The 17621-nt window shown below is 47.3% G+C and overlaps 1 protein-coding gene across 1 annotated transcript; it reads left to right on the forward strand.

Moving 5' to 3' along the window:
- Positions 1-1012: 1012 nt before the first annotated feature.
- Positions 1013-17207, forward strand: DRAP1 (DR1 associated protein 1). Its single transcript, XM_032234361.1, has 7 exons — positions 1013-1174; positions 6952-7024; positions 9005-9098; positions 11160-11282; positions 12471-12561; positions 15504-15592; positions 16923-17207. The coding sequence occupies exons 1-7, from the start codon at positions 1133-1135 to the stop codon at positions 17074-17076; spliced, it is 666 nt and encodes a 221-aa protein (XP_032090252.1). The 5' UTR covers positions 1013-1132; the 3' UTR covers positions 17077-17207.
- Positions 17208-17621: the final 414 nt, after the last annotated feature.

A 17621-nucleotide genomic window follows, 5' to 3' on the forward strand; every position in this document is an offset into this window, starting at 1 on the left:
TCCAAGGTCCCTTCCAACTCTTATGATTCCAAGGAAGAGAAGGAGAATGGAGGAGGAGGAGGAGGAGAAGGAGAAGAAGGAGGAGATCAGGGATTAGAGTAGAAGACCTCCAAGGTCTCTTCCAACTCTTATTATTCTGAGGAAGAGAAGGAGGAGGAGAATGGAAGTGGAGAAGAAGGAGAGAAGGGGTTGAACTAGAAGACCTCCAAGGTCCCTTCCACCTCTATTATTCCGAGGAAGAGGAGAATGGAAGAGGAGCAGGAGCAGGAGGAGCAGGAGATCGGGGGTTAGAGTAGAAGACCTCCAAGGTCCCTTCCACCTCTATTATTCCGAGGAAGAAAAGGAGAATGGAGGAAGAAGAGGAGGAGGAGGAGGAGGAGGAGAGAAGGGGTTGAACTAGAACAGTGTTTTTCAACCTTTTTGTGCAAAGGCACACTTTTTTCATGAAAAAAATCACGAGGCACACCACCATTAGAAAATGTTTAAAAAATTTAACTCTGTGCCTATATTGACTATATATAAAGTAATTTTCCCACGGCACACCTTACACTATGTCACGGCACACTAGTGTGCCGCGGCACAGTGGTTGAAAAACACTGAACTAGAAGACCTCCAAGGTCCCTTCCAACTCTTACGATTCCGAGGAAGAGAAGGAGAATGGAGGAGAAGGAGGAGGAGATGGAGATCAGGGGTTAGAGTAAAAGACCTCCAAGGTCCCTTCCAACTCTTATTCCGAGGAAGAGAAGGAGAATGGAGGAGGAGGAGGAGGAGGAGAGAAGGGGGTTAGACTAGAAGACCTCCAAGGTCCCTTCCAACTTTTGACATTCTGTTATCTAACGCAGGGCTAACTTCCCAGCCTCTGGCTCCCTAGGCCCTCTGCACATGTTTAGAGGAGGCCTTCCGCCCCCCGCCCTTCCCTTCTCTCCCCCCCACTCCTTCGCCCTGCCCCTCCCCTCCGGGCCTCCTTCCTGCTCAGGGAGCCGGGCGGCGCTAGGGCCGCGCGGAGGCGTTCGGGGCCGGCCCGGGCGGCTCCTCCCCAGGCGGCGGCTGCTGGAGCCTCGTCCGGTGCGGGGCTCGCGCGACAGGCCCGGGCGGAGCGGCCGCTGCAGCCGCCGGCGCGACGGGAGCCGCCATGCCGAGCAAGAAGAAGAAGTACAACGCCCGATTCCCGCCGGTGAGAGAAGGAGGGAGCCCCCCCCTCCCCAGCCCCGGAGGGAGGGGGGAGAGGGGGAATCGGGGGGAGGGGGCTCATTGCAACCGGGGGGGGGACCCCCCCTTCCTTTTGCAGACCCCTCCCCCGCTTTGCAACCCTCTCTTCCCCTTTCGCAGCCCCCCCTCCTTTTAAAGCCCCTCTTCCTCCCCTTTGCAGCCCCTCCTCTCTTTGCAAGCCCCCTCCTCTTTTTAAAGCCCCCCCTTCCTCCCCTTTGCAGCCCCCTCCTCTCTTTGCAAGCCCCCTCCTCTTTTTAAAGCCCCCCCTTCCTCCCCTTTGCAGCCCCCTCCTCTCTTTGCAAGCCCCCTCCTCTTTTTAAAGCCCCCCCTTCCTCCCCTTTGCAGCCCCCTCCTCTCTTTGCAAGCCCCCTCCTCTTTTTAAAGCCCCCCCTTCCTTTTGCAGCCCCCTCCTCTCTTTGCAAGCCCCTTCCTCTTTTTAAAACCCCCTTCCTCCCTTTTGCAGCCCCTTCCTCCTTTCGCGACCCCCCTCCCCCGCTTCGCAGACCCCTTCCCTCCTTTGCAACTCTCTCCTTTTGCAGCCCCTTCCTCCTTTTGCAATCCCGCTTTTAAAGACAACCCCCCCCCCCGTTTGCTCCCCTTTGCAACGCCTCTTTTTGCAACCCCCCCCCTTTCCGGCTTTGCATCCCCCTCCTCTTTTTCCAATCCACTTTGCAGACCCCCTTGGCGACACTCTCTTCTCCTTTTGCACCTCCTTTTAACCCCCCCTCCTTTTCTCCCCTTTTAAAGCCCCCTCCCCTCTTTTGGTGGTGCCCTCTTGTCTTTTTGCAGCCCCCTCCTCTTATTACAGCCCCCTTTCCGCCTCTGCAGCCCCCTCCTCCTTTTGCAATTCCCGTTTCCCCCCCCTTTGCATCTGCCTCTCCCCCTTGGCACTCCCCTGCGCCTTGCAGCCCCCTCCTCTCTTTTGCAGTTCTTCCCCCCCCCCCAATGGCCTTTTTTGCATTCAGCAACACCCCGAGGGGTTTCCCTCAACCCCCCCCCCCCCGCTTTTGCTTCTCCAGAATGATGAGCCCCTTCCCCATTGTGCTTCCTTGGAGGGGGGTCACGAAAGCCAGCCCCCCTCCTCATCCCCATCCTTTCTGCAACAGCTGTTTCCTGCCTCCATCTCTGGGTTTTAAGCCCCCCCCAATCTTGCAGAAACAGATGTTGGTGACTCCTTTGCAATTGAGGGAGGGGAAGACACCCCTTTCCCTTTTCCTCCATCCCAAGCTGAGCATTTGCTGCCCCCCCTTCCCCCCAATGAAGGGGGTCTTCCCAGCAAGGCCATAACTTGGTTTGTTGTCTGTATGGTAGGTAAACTATGGCTTATGGCTTCCAGATAAAGTTTGGCCACTTCCAGATGTGTGTTGTTGGTGATTTCCTAGACAGCAATAGCATTGGTCAGGCTGGCTGGGGATTATGGGTGTTGCAGCCTGCGATGGCGAGGAGGGATTATGTTATAAAGTCATAAGATTATAAGGCCCAGCGCTGTTTAAAATCTCAAATTATTTTGATCGTTTTTTTACCTTCCTTAGGCCGGCTTCTTCGCAGTACGATTCCAACGATATTTTTATTTTGCTATAAATTAGGACCCTGAAAATATGTTGGTTTTACCCTTGGGAGTTTTTACATACGTACATACATACATACATACATAGATATGTACACACATACATACACACACATGTATGTATGTACGTACGTATGTATATATAATCCTTCTACCACACACTTAACCATTTCTTGCTTCTTGCTGATAGTTAGTCTTTGACTTAACAATTCATTTAGTGACTGTTCACACTTACAACGGCCCTGAAAAAAGTAACGGTACCATTATATATCCTTTTCACCCTTAGCAACCATTACAACTCTCCCGTTGTCACCTAATCAAAATTCAGACACTTGCCTACTGACTCAACTTTATGACGATATCACGGGATCACTGACTCACATTTATGACGGGATCAAGGGATCTCCTTCTGCGACACTGTGACGAGCAACGTTGATGGGGAAGCCAGATTCACTTAACAACCAGGGGAACTGACTTAACAACTGCAGTGATTCACTTAACAACTCCAGCCATAAAGGTTGCAAAATGGGAGCAAAAGCTCACTGAGCCACTGTCTCACTTAGCAGCGTACATTTTGGGCTCGGTCGTAACTCGGGGACCATATTTGTGTTGGGATCCGAGTCTGTTTTTATTTCCACTGGCTTTAAATAGGGGACCTCATTTTATGTTCTATTTCTCCAATTGGGAAACTTTTATTTCCCGTCCTTAAGATGTCACGATGGCGGTGTATTAAACTATGGTTTGGTTGAGCTCTGGTTTATTACAGGAACTTGGGGTTCAAGACTGAACGCGTGCATAACAGTAGGGTTGATTGGTGGTATAGCTGTTAACGACGAGCTAAGCATTCGGTTTGCCGATCATGGATCGTGCCAGAGGGCATCGTGCCATCCCCACGAGTTGTGGTTAAGTCAACAAACCTAGGTTAATCCATAGGCCTTTATTTAGAGAGAACTTGGCTCTTGTTCATTTTCTCTTTATATTTGTTCATCTGTCTTTGTTTACACTCTCCTTTAAATAAATACACTGGCGGTATCTTCGAGCAGCTTTGTTGCGTTTTGTACGCCAAAAATATTACAATATTAGCTTTTGCACCTGTTTCTTTCTGGAGGTATATGAGAAATTTTTCCCTCTAGTTAACATCCGTCAAGATTCTCAGTCATCCAGGTTCTAGTTGCATCAAAAGTGGTTTTCTACGTTTGAAAAGAGCAACTGGGCTGATTTTTCATCGAGTTGATATTTCGACTTATGACCCCCAATTTGGGGTGGGGGGAAATGATCAGTGGCTAAGCGAGACATTTGTTCAGGGAATTTGGTCCCGTTTTACGACCGTTAAGCAAAGGGCTGCCGTTGTTAAGTTAGCCAACATGGTTGTTGCGTGAATCTGCTTGGTAAAAGGTCTTAAAAGGAAATCACAGGCCGCAGCGACAGTCATAAGTATGAGCCAGTTGCCAAGCGTCCGAATTTTGATCACGTGAGCATGGGGGACGCTGCAACGGTCGTAGCTCTGGGAAACGGTCGTAAGTCACTTCTTCTGTGTTGTTGTAACTTTGAACTAAATGAACTTCTGTTAATGAAGAATTTCCAATTTTACATGAGATTGAATTAGCACGGCTAATTTTCAAACAGTTCGTTAGCAGAGGTAAAATGGTTTTTTTTAAAAAAGGTTCCTGATGAGATTAAAAATAAAGATATTAGAGTTAATATGAATTATATTTGATGACGGTGGAAGAGATGCACAAAAGCCTTTTGTAACCAACTGATACACTTTCTACAGTATGTAAAGAAGGAGGATTTGTATGCTTGTTTTGAAAATAAAAATGTATTTAAAAAAAAAATAGAAACCAAACCCAGGAAAGAGAAAGAAGGGAGGAGATAGATAAAAAGAAAAATAAATGAAGTGACTTTCAATTTTTTTCCAGGGCCGTAGGAATAGCTTTAACCTCCCGCTTTATATTTCTAGCTATTTCAAACCATTTCTATAACAACGCACTCGGTCCGGTCATCCTAACCTCAAATCAGAGTTATATTATTTATTTTTTCAGTCTCAAGGACAAATTCCAGAAACCGTTTCCAAGTAGGAAAAAAAAACCCCACAAGATTATTTCTTTTAATTAATGACAATTTTGCCATCTCTGCCACCTCCCTGGCCTTGATCTTCCATTGTGGGAATCAGAGACAGATTAACAAGAGTTGGAAGGGACCTTGTAGGTCATCTAGTCCAACCCTCCCCCTCGCAGTTAGTCTTTCCAGCATTGTGCAGACAGACAGACCTCAGCGTATGCCCGCAATTGAGGCCAACGCTTCTGTGCCTAAGTAAGACAGTCGTTAAGTGAATTTTGCCCCATTTCCCAACCTTCCTTGCCGCCGCCGTTAAGCGAATCACTGCCGTTGTGATGTTAGTCACACGGTGATTAAGTGAATCTGGCATTCCCATTGATTTTGCTGGTCAGAAGGTCACAAAAAGAGGATCACGTAACCCCATCATAAATATGAGTCAGTTGTCGTATTTTGAATTTAAAATTTGGGGATGCTGGAACGGTCGTAAGTGTGAATGATGATCCCAAGTTCACTTTTTTTCAGTGCCATTGTCACTCTGAACGGTCACAAACCAACTGATTGTAAGTCAAGGCTACCTGTACTTGGTTTAGCCTACTGGTGGTCCTCGATTTACAACATGCTTACAATGGTTGCAGCCTACCAGTAGGTCGCGCGATCCGCTTTTGCGACATCCTGACATGCAGAGTCAAATGAGGAAGCCAGATTCACTTAACAACCAGGTTATTAATCAACTGCAGTGATTCAGTTAACAGCTTTCGGCAAGAAAGGTCATAAAACAGGGCAAAACTCACTTAACCCATGTCTCGCTTAGCAACATAAATCTTGGGCTGAATTGTGGTCGTAACTCGAGGACTCCCTGTATTCTGAAGCTTGTTTATATTGTTGTTGTTAGTTGCTAGTTGCAAAGTCATGTCCGACCCATCGCAATCCCATGGACAACGTTCCTCCAGGCCTTCCTGTCCTCTCCCATCCTCTGGAGTCCATTCAAGCTCAGGCCAGCTGCTTCGGGGACTCCATCCAGCCACCTCCTTCTCTGCCGTCCCCTTCTTCTTCTTTTGTCCTCCATCGTTCCCAGCATGAGGCTCTTCTCCAGGGAGTCCTTCTTCCTTCTCATCAGGTGGCCAAAGTCTTTGAGTTTCCTCTTCAGGATCTGGCCTTCTAAAGAGCAGCCAGGGTGGATCTCCTCTAGGACTGACCAGTTGGATGGCCTTGCAGTCCAAGGGACTTGCAGGATGGATAGATAGAAAGATGGATAGATAGATAGAGTAGTTGTTGTTGGTTGCTAAGTCATGTCTGACCCATCGCGACCCCATGGACAATGTTCCTCCAGGCCTTCCTGTCCTCTCCCATCCTCTGGAGCCCATTGAAGCTCATGCCGACTGCTTCGGTGACTCCATCCAGCCACCTCCTTCTCTGCCGTCCCCTTCTTCTTCTTTTGCCCTCCATCCTTCCCAGCATGAGGCTCTTCTCCAGGGAGTCCTTCTTCCTTCTCATCAGGTGGCCAAAGTCTTTTGAGATTCCTCTTCAGGATCTGGCCTTCTAAAGAGCAGTCAGGGTTGATCTCCTCTAGGACTGACCGGTTGGATGGCCTTGCAGTCCAAGGGACTCAATGCAGGAGTCTTCTCCAGCCCCAGAGTTCAAAGGCCTCAATAGTTCATATTATAAAGGTAAAGGTTCCTCTCGCACATCTGTGCTGGTCGTTCCTGACTCTAGGGGGCGGTGCTCATCTCCGTTTCAAAACCAAAGAGCCAGCGCTGTCCGAAGACGTCTCCGTGGTCATGTGGCCGCCATGACTCAACGCCAAAGGCGCACGGAGCGCCATTCCCTTCCCACCAAAGGTGGTCCCTATTTTCCTACTTGCATTTTTTACCTGCTTTCGAACTGCTAGGTTGGCAGAAGCTGGGACAAGAAACAGGAGCTCCCTCCATTACGTGATGCTAGGGATTTGAACCGCCGAACTGCCGACTTTTTCTGATCGACCAGCTCAGCGTCTTAGCCACTGAGCCTCCCGGCCCCTGGTTTATATTGTAGGTCCCGAGTTTATATTGTAGGACCAGTCAATAAAACATTTCTCTCTCGTCTCCCCATCCTTCTCCCCCCCCCCTTACATCCGGAAGGCTCGGATCAAGAAGATCATGCAGACGGATGAAGAAATTGGAAAAGTGGCTGCTGCAGTCCCAGTGATCATTTGTATCCTCTTTGTCCTGTCTTGGGTGGGTGGGTGATGGGTGGGATGTCCTTCTCTTTTTTGGGACTTCAGACATTCTAGGACGGTGCTCTGTGAGCTTGGTGGTTTTACTTGAAGACGTTACATGACCCAACATGGTAACATCATCAGTGCTAAGAGGGAGTGGGGATTGGTTCCACCACAAAATCGCGGTCGACTAAAGCGCGCTCGACGAAACCGCGTACCTGACGTCATCACAGCACGACGAAAAAAGCACGCTGTGAGCGGTAAAGCTAAAATTAACGCGTAAACCTAAACCTAACCCCCCGAAACCTAAACCTAACCCTAACCCTTAACCTAACCCTAAACCTAACCCTAACGCTTAACCTAACCCTAACCCTTAACCTAACCCTAACCCTTACCTTAACGTGAATCGGCTTGCTTTAAAAGCGCTTTTTAAAGTATCCTTTTTTCTCTGCGGTCGTATTTGTCGCGCTGCTGATGACGTCAGGTACGCGCTTTAATCGGGCGCGCTTTAGTCTACCGCGGTTTTGTCGTGCCACGGTGGGGATTGTGGAGTGGGGGGAGGACGAAGAGGAGATGATGATGTGATATTATTGTAGGATCTTTGATGCTTTCAGAACTTGGTTATTTCCAACTGGGTAACATCATCGATGCTAGAAGGAAATGGGGATTGGTTGTGGGGGCGGGGGGAGGAATAAGGATGATGATGAAGAGGAAGAAGGAAAGGGGGGGGTAAAAATGAAGAAGAAGAAGATGATAATGTAGAAGAAGAAAACGGAGAACAGCATAAAAATAACAGAAACAAAGGCAGAATATAAGGAAAAGCAGCTAGATGGCAGGTTAAATAGATGGAAATGCAAAGCTTTGCATTGAAAAACATTGAAGGAAAATGTGATGACAACTTGACATGGGCATGGCTTAAGATGGGAACCATCAAGAAAGAAACGGAAGGTTTAATCCTGGCTGCTCAAGAACAAGCACTACAAACTTAAGGCCATGAAAGCGAAGATACAAAAACCCACCGACAATCCGAATTGCCGACTTGGCAACGAAAACGTCGAAACCGTTTCACATTTCGTAGGTGAAGGCAGCAAAATCGCACAAACTGATTACAAAGCTAGACACATCCGAGTTGCTATTAATTTAGCAACTCGGATGTGTCTAGCTTTGTAATCAGTTTAATCCCCTGGTCGTTATGTTAAAAAATAAGAGATACCTGTAATCCAGAAAGTAGCAATAGCAATAGCAGTTAGACTTATATACCGCTTCATAGGGCTTTCTGTCCCTCTCTAAGCGGTTTACAGAGTCAGCATATTGCCCCCAACAATCCGGGTCCTCATTTTATATTGGGTTTCTAGTTCTGGGGGTATTGTTGACAAGAGGAATTGCTGTGTTTATTGTTTAATGTTGTATGGCCCCGGTTATGCACAGTATATATGTGACTGTAGGAAAATGGAAAATAAAAACACATTTTACACCGAGAAAAAACAAATTGCAGCTTCCTGCAATAACACCAGCGGGACTTCAAAAAAGAATATTGTATATTTTAATTGGTCGTTCCCAGGACGCTTGGCAGCAACCCGTATCAGCCATCAGCTCCAGTCAATGGCATTTGCGATGCATTTTTGAATGTTTAGTTGACTGAGTTTCATGTTTAATAAATAAAGCATATAGAGGGGGCTTTGATGCTCTCTGAGCTTGGCTATTTCCTGGTAGGCCTTTCAGGACCCCACTAGGTAACATCATCAGTGCTAAAAGAGAATGGGGTTGCAGAAAGGACTGTGGTCTTGAGTTTTATGGTTTTCTTTCAGATGTTTTACAAACAAACTAGGTAACTTTTATCTGGGCTCGTAGACAGCAAAACTATTCTCCCTTCTAGTACCATTAGTTGGTAAAGACGTTATTAAAATCATCTGATTTGATTGGAGGGGGGGGGAATGGGATCATTCTTGCTCTTCCCCTTAACTCCGATCCCGCAGCGAGAGCACTGGAGCTGTTCCTGGAGTCGCTGTTGAAGACTGCCTGTCACGTCACCCAATCCAGGAACGCCAAAACGATGACAACGTCCCACCTGTGAGTATTGGCTGCCGCCCCCCCCCCCCCCTTCTCAGGGCAGAGCTGTTCCGACCGAGGCTTCCCAAGAGCATGAAACAAACTCCTTGTTGTCCCGACAAAAAAAACCTTTTTATTAATTGACTGTGAATTCTGCTCATTCACATCCAGCCAAGTCTTTCAAGGGAGGATTTACGGTCACAGACCTTATCTGGCTTGGGGAGCTGCCAGGCCGAGATCTGCAAAATCTTTGCAAGGAGTCCCAGAGAGTCACGAGCCAATGAAGCGAACTAATGGTCTCCTGCAAACTCCACTCCCCGGTTGCTCCTCTTTTATTTCCTCTGGGAGGGGCCATTCATCGTCCACCTGTAGCCTTACTCTCAAATCAACCCATGTTCTTTAGCTCTTCCCTTCGTCTGGCAACTCTGCGCATGCGCACACCGGGAACAGGCTCCAGCTGTTCTTCTGCCTCACTGATGTCTGATTCTGAAGGCAGCCGATAACTGTCAGACGGCCCTGGCCCCCTCTCTGCCTTCGACACAGAGCCCTCCTCAGAGCCTTCCCCAAACTCCAGGACTGGCCCATGTTCCTCCCCAACCTCCTCACTGTCCGAATCTGTCACTGGCCACTGGCGGGCCACAACCAGAGCCCTCTTGTCATCAGAATGACTGCCATGGTGCTAGGCCTTGCTGAGCTCCAAGGACTGGAATATCAGGGGGTCTTCCTTCTTTCTAATCATGAGGACTAGAATCTTGCCAGAGGCTTTAAGGAGAAGGGCCCTTGGTTGATTGTAGAACAAGGCAGTGCATGCCGTTTTTCTCAAGAGTCCCTCTCCAGAATTAAGTATAAGCCACAGTAATTTGGGGCTCAAATGTAGTTGTAGATGTATTTATGATGACTATGACTTATGATTTATCACTTAATATCATTTATGTATACTGAGAGCTTAAGCACCGAAGACAAATTCCTTATGTGTCCAATCACACTTGGCAATAAAGAATTCTATTCTATTCTATTCATTTTACTATTCTATTGTTATTCTTATTTCTATTTCTTTTCCTATTTTATTCTATTCTATTCTCTAATTTTCTGTTCTATTCTGTTCTGTTTTCTGTTGTTCTGTTTTGTTTTTTGTACTGTTTTTGTTCTGTTTCCTTTTCTATTCCATTCCGTATCTATTCCTATTCCTATTCTATTCTCTATTCCATTCTATTCTGTATATGTTCTATTCTATTCTCTATTCTTATTCTATTCTGAATTCTGTTCTATTCTATGCTTCTATTCTCTATTCCTATTCTATTCTGAATTCTGTTCTATTCTATACTTCTATTCTCTATTCCTATTCCTATTCTATTCTCTATTTCTATTCTATTCTATGCTTCTATTCCTATTCAGTTCTATTCTATTCTCTATTCCTATTCTATTCTGAATTCTGTTCTAATCTATTCTATTCTATACTTCTATTCTCTATTCCTATTCTATTCTATGCTTCTATTCCTATTCTGTTCTGTTCTATTCTCTATTCCTATTCTAATTCCTATTCTATTCTATTCTGAATTCTATTCTATTCTGAATTCTATGCTTCTATTCCTATTCAGTTCTATTCTATTCTCTATTCCTATCCTATTCTATTCTGAATTCTGTTCTATTCTATTCTATGCTTCTATTCTCTATTCCTATTCTATTCTATGCTTCTATTCCTATTCTGTTCTATTCTATTCTCTATTCCTATTCTCATTCCTATTCTATTCTGAATTCTGTTCTATTCTATTCTATGCTTCTATTCTCTATTTTGAATTCTATTCTATTTTGAGTTCCATTCCATTTTCTATTCTATTCTCTGTTCTCTTCTATTTCTATTCCATCTGTAATAACAAATAATAAATAAACGATTGGGAACTTAACTATTCACCGATGCAGACGGACTCCTGGGGGCATCCCACACCCATCTGCCCTCCTCCAAACCCAGGAGCCGATCTCTCCAGATTCAGAAGCAAAACCCTCCCTTTCCCACCTGGCCAGGTGGTTGGGGGGGCGTGAGGTGGGGGGCACCCAGGTAACCCAGCGATGTGGATTTTGCAGGAAACAATGCATAGAACAGGAGCAGCAGTTCGATTTCCTCAAAGACCTCGTGGCTTCGGTGCCCGACATGCAAGGCGACGCCGAGGACAACCACATGGAAGGCGGAGAGAAGGTTTCCCGTCGGTAGGTCATGGAGATCCCCCCGAAAGATCTGCTGGATCCCGGGAACGCCTTCATCAAGCGAGATGGGGGAATATAGATAACGTTTATGACGGTTGCAGTGTCCCGGGGTTACGGAATCCCCTCTTGCAACCGGCAAAATTCAAGGGAGAAGCCAGATTAACCATGGGACTCACTTAACAACCGATTCACTTAACCACGGTGGGAAGAAGGGTGGCAGAACAGGGCAACACCCGCTCAACGTTTGTCTCGCTTAGCAACAGAAATCCGGGGCTCAATTGTCGTAAGTCGAGGACCAGCTGTGTTAAATTAATTAAGGTGGGGGGCTGGAAGGGATGGGAGATTCTGCTGAATTTGCTTGCTCCGATTTGGCAGGATAAAATACCCATCCTTGCTTTACGGAGATTCGCTTAGCGACTCTTCAATGTTACAGTGGCATTGGGGGAAAATGTGGTTTTTCCATCCTCATGCTTACGACCGTTGCAGCATTTCCCCCCCGGGGGTGTGTGTCACATGTCCAACATTTAGCATATATTTCTGGCAGTCGCGAGCATTCTAGCAGTTACGTGATTGCCATTTGAAACTTCCCAGCTGGCTTCTGAGAAACAATAGGGGGGACTGGGGTCACTTTTAACGGCATGATTCACTTAAGAACAGCGGTGATTCACCTAACGGCCGTGGCAAAAGAGGTCGTAAAATTAGGCATGATTTAGCTAAGAATTCCAGTGATTCACTTAACAACCTGGGCAAAATAAGTCATAAAATCAGGTATGATTTAGCTAAGAATTCCAGAGATTCACTTAACAACCGGGGCAAAATAAGTCATAAAATCAGGCACAATTCAGGTAAGAATTCCAGTGATTCACTTAGCAACTGGAGCAAAAGAGGTCGTAAAATCAGGCATGATCTAGCTAAGAATTCCAGTGATTCAGTTAACAACCGGGGCAAAATAAGTCATAAAATCAGGCACGGTTCAGGTAAGAATTCCAGTGATTCACTTAACAACTGGGGGAAAAGGTCATATAATCAGGCACGGTTCTCTGAACAAGTCGCCTTCCTTAGCAGTGGAAATTCAGGTCCCAATTGTGGATAGAAGCCAAGGACTACCTATAATAAAAACCAAACCACTGGCCTATCTTTTTTTAAACATATAAAACCTTATTTCCCCCCACCCACCCTCTTCTGTGGCAGGGGCCGGAAACCTGGCAGCGGGCGGAGAAACGGTGGCACGGCAGGGAAAGGAAAGGATCCGAAGCAATCCGGCACAGACTCGGAACAGGACGTAAGTTGGCGGCCAAATGTGGCATTTTCTCAGGAGGGGTTGAATGGAGCTGCATGTAATGGAATTGACGTATTCTGGGGTCAGACTGGTGATACAAGGAGCATTATTTTCCCAGAATGCTCTGGGTCCCTTTACTTTGCTCCTGTTGTGACCTAGGCTCCCTGAAAAAGCCCGAGGTGGAGTCCTGATCCCGACAAAACCTCTTTTATTAAACGGATATGAATTCCTCTCATTCCCATTCAGCTAAGGCCTGACAAACAGTCTTTCAAAGGCATATTTATGACCACAGACCTTATCTATTTGGAAAGCTGCCATGTCAATATTTTCCAAATGGAAGGAAAGACTCTAGGCACAGAGTCTCTGAGGTTCACGGACAGATCTTCACACTCCTGAAAGGAATCAAATGAATGAATTGTTTCCTGCAAAAGCCCACTCCCCTTTTTGCTCCTCTTTTATGTCCTATGGGAGGGGCCATTCACCATCCACCTGTGGCCTTCCTCCCACGTCGGCCCCTGTTCTTTAGCTGTTCCCTCTCTGCTTGCGCACACTGGGAACAGGCTCCAGCTGTTCTTCTGCCTCACTGATGTCTGACTCCGAAGGCAGCTGATAACTGTCAGACGGCCCTGGCCCCCTCTCTGCCTCCGACACAGAGCCCTCATCAGAGCCTTCCCCAGACTCCAGGACTGGCCCAGGTTCCTCCCCAACCCTCCTCACTGTCTGAATCTGCTGCCAGCTCTGCTGGAGGCTGGCAGGCCACAACAGGTCCAAGGGGGGGATACAGGAAGTAGTAGCTAACCAACCTCAATTTGTTTTCCTGTTAATTCTCCTTTTTTCCCCCCTTTTCTCGCAATGTCCTGCTTTGGTGATGTTACCAGACAAAAGCCTCTCAGCTGGGCATCTGGAGCCAGGCCAAACATGTCCCAGAATTCGCAGCAGCAGCCGTGCAGTTTAGGAATCCTGGGGATTTAAGCCCACCCCTTGCAAAGTCTGCTTGGGGGACTTAATTCCCTAACAGGATTCTGTTCGAGTTCTGCCTTCCTTCTCTGAAATGGGACAAACAGATAGATTAAGAGTTGGAAGGGACCTTGGAGGTCATCTAGCCCAACCCCCTGCCCAAACAGGAGACCCAACACCATTTCTGTCAGAGGGCAGTCCAGTCTCTTCTTGAAAGTCTCCAGGGATGAAGCTCCCACAACTTCCGAAGGCAACTTCTGTTCCATGGGTTGATTGTTCTCACTGTCAGGAAATTCCTCCTAATTTCCAGGTTGAATCTCTCCTTGGTCAGTTTCCATCCATTCTTCCTTCTCTGGTCTTCAAAGGTGCTTTAGAGAATAGCTTGACCCCCTTCCTCCCCTCTGTGGCAGCCCCTCAAATATTGGAAGATGCTCTCCTGTCTCCCCTGGTCCTTCTCTTCACTAGACTAGCCATGTCGAGTACTTAACAGATTAACAGAGTTGAAAGAGAACTTGTAGGTCATCTACTCCAACCCCCCCTGCCCAAGCAGGAGACCCTACACCATTTTTGACAGAGGGCAGTCCAGTCTCTTCTTGAAATCCTCCAGTGGTGAAGCTCCCACAACCTCCGAAGGCAACTTCTGTTCCACGGTTTAATTGTTCTCACTGTCAGAAAATTCCTCCTTATTTCCAGGTTGAATCTCTCCTTGGTCAGTTTCCATCCATTCTTCCTTGTCTGGCTTTCAGGTGCTTTGGAGAATAGCTTGACCCCCCTCCTCTACGTGGCAGCCCCTCAAATATTGGAAGATGCTCTCCTGTCTCCCCTGGTCCTTCTCTTCCCTAGACCAGCCATGCCCAGTTCCTGCAACCGTTCATCGTAGGTTTTAGCCTCCAGTCCCCTCATCATCCTGGTTGCTCTTCTCTGCACTCTTTCTAGAGCCTCAATATCTTTTTTATAGTGTGGGGACCAAAACTGGATGCAGGATTCTAGGTGTGGCCTTACTAAGGCTTTATAGAGGGGCAATAGCACCTCCCTTGATCTGGATTGTATCCCTCTGTTGATACAACTTAGGATTGCATTGGCTTTTTTGGCTGCCGCCGCACACCATTAAAGTCAAAATTTCTGATGCTAAGTGAGAAATAGGTTCAGTTAGTTTTTGCTTTACGACTTGGTCACATTTGTTAAGTGAATCCCTGTAATTGTTAAATTTGTAACCGAAGCTATTCAGCGAATCTGGCTTCCCCATGGACTTTGCTTGTCAGGAGGTCGCAAAAGGGGATCGGTGACTCCGGGAAACTGCAATCGTCATAAATACGAGTCGGTTACCAAGCGGCTGAATTTTGACCACATGACTATAGCAATAGCAATAGCAATAGCAGTAGACTTATATACCGCTTCATAGGCCTTTCAGGCCTCTCTAAGCGGTTTACATATTGCCCCCAACAATCTGGGTCCTCATTTTACCCACCTCGGAAGGATGGAAGGCTGAGTCAACCCTGAGCCGGTGAGATTTGAACCGCTGACCTGCTGATCTAGCAGTAGCCTGCAGTGCTGCATTTAACCACTGCGCCACCTTGGCTCTTGACTAGGGAGATGCCGTGACGATCAGTGTAAAAAGGATCCCAGGTCACTTTCTTTTCAATGCTGCTGTAACCTTGAACAGTCACTAAATAGCAGATAGACTTATATACCGCTTCATAGGGCTTTCAGCCCTCTCTAAGCGGTTTACAGAGTCAGCATATCGCCCCCACAGTCTGGGTCCTCATTTCACCCACCTCGGAAGGATGGAAGGCTGAGTCAACCTTGAGCCGGTGAGATTAGAACCGCTGAACTGCAGATAACAGTCAGCTGAAGTGGCCTGCAGTACTGCACCCTAACCACTGCGCCACCTCGGCTCTTGTTAAGTCGAGGACTACCTGTCTAGAGGGGGTTGGACTAGAAGACCTCTAAGGTCCTTTCCAACTCTGTTATTCTGTTCATTTTGATAGGATGATTCGGAAGAGAGTGAAAGCAACGGAGAAGAGGAAGCTTTGCCGATGATCCCGTCTACACAACCAGCTACTACACATCTTTCTCCGTAATTCACAATTTTATTTATTTTTTCCTCCCCTCCTTTCGTACCCGTTTTGGGAAGACCTGTGGGTGTTTGTGACAAGGAGAAAGCCCCCGACTTATGACCCCGATGGAGCCCAAATGTTTCTGTCGCTAAGCGAGACCCTGGTATAAGTGGTTCTAGACCATGGCGTGACCTTTCCTGCCATGGTCGTTAAGCGAATCACTGCAGTTGTGAAGCTAGTCACACGGCAGTGAAGTGAATCCGGCTCCCACCCTTGATTTGGCTCGTCAGAAGGTTGCAGAAAAGGGGTCACGTGGCCGTGGGACACTGCGACCGTCGTAAACATGAATCAGTTGCCAGGCATCTGAATTTTGATGACGTGACAATGAGGGATACTGCAATGGTCTTATGTGTGAAAATTAGTCACAAGTCACTTTTTCAGGGACATTGATTGGCCCAAAGCCTAGTTGGCTTTCATGCCAAAGGCGGGACTAGAACTCACCGTCTCCTGGTGATTGGCCCAATGTCCTCTAGCCTAAGGCGGGAGTAGAACTCGCCGTCTCCTGGTAATTGGCTCAATGTCCTCTAGCCTAAGGCGGGACTAGAACTCGCCGTCTCCTGGTAATTGGCCCAATTTCCTCTAGCTTAAGGTGGAACTAGAACTCACCGTCTGCTGGTAATTGGCCCAATTTCCTCTAGCCTAAGGTGGGACTAGAACTCAGCGTCTGCTGGTAATTGGCCCAATCCTCTAGCCTAAGGTGGGACTAGAACTCACAGTCTGCTGGTAATTGGCCCAATCCTCTAGCCTAAGGCGGGACTAGAACTCTCCATCTCCCAGTGATTGGCCCAAACTCACCCATTGACTTTCATACCAAAGGCGGGACTAGAACTCTCCGTCTCCCAGTGATTGGCCCAAACTCACTCAGTTGGCTTTCATGCCAAAGGCGGGACTAGAACTCACCATTTCCTGGTGATTGGCCCAATGTCCTTTAGCCTAAGGCGGGAGTAGAACTCGCCGTCTCCTGGTAATTGGTCCAATGTCCTCTAGCCTAAGGCGGGACTAGAACTCTCCGTCTCCTGGTGATTGGCCCAAACTCACCCAGTTGACTTTTATGACAAAGGCGGGAGTAGAACTCACTGCTTCCTGGTGATTGGCCCAAAGTTACTCATTTGGCTTTCCTGGCTAAGGCGGGACTAGAACTCACTGCCTCCCACTTTCTAACCTAGCGCCTTCTCCACTAGACCAAACAGCTTTTAATTTTAACGCCCTAATATCTCGATTTTCAGCTTGTGGTGCCTAAAACGAGGCTAATCGTTCTCTCTCTCTCTCTCTCTCTCTGTCTCCTTACAGAGCCCTTGCACCCTACCTCCATTTTACAGGCCCTCCCCTCCCCGCTGCCCCCTTGCCTGTAGCGGCTCCGACAGGAACAGTTCCGGTTGCACTTCCGCTCGCGTCATCGATCGCGCCGGTCCAGGCAGGAGAAGAGGAAGATTATGACTCTTAACCCCCACCCCCCATCCTTCCCAGTTCCGTTTTCACTGCTGCCATTTGGGGTGGGAGGGGGGGTTGGTGGGGGGGAAATCACAGGGAGTTTGAAAGGGGTTGTTCTTAAATTTATTAAAAAAGAGAAAAGTCTTGGAGGCGATTATGGGATTTTTTTTCCCCACCACACTTTGGAATGGCGGAAAGGAACTACCACCATGTTTCCCCGAAAATAAGACTGGTCTTATATATATTGCTGGACTGGTCAATATATATATATGAAGGTACCTTTCACCCTGGCCTGGCTGATAACGGATAAGAGCCTGTGGCCTAATGGCTAAGATGTCTGCCTAGTATGTAATATAGCCCAGGTTCAAATCCCAGTAAGGGTATGGCTAGCTGATGAGAGCTAAATAGCTTGAAATAGATCTATACTAGTCCCCCTTTATTTATTTATCAGCACAAATACAACATATATATATATTAGATTTTTATATATATATAAAAGACCAGTCCAGCAATCTTCACTGGGTCTTATTTTGGGGGTAAGGTAAAAAGGTAAAGCAC

This window comes from Thamnophis elegans, chromosome 17, assembly GCF_009769535.1.
Source record: "Thamnophis elegans isolate rThaEle1 chromosome 17, rThaEle1.pri, whole genome shotgun sequence".
NCBI classification, from domain to species: domain Eukaryota; kingdom Metazoa; phylum Chordata; class Lepidosauria; order Squamata; family Colubridae; genus Thamnophis; species Thamnophis elegans.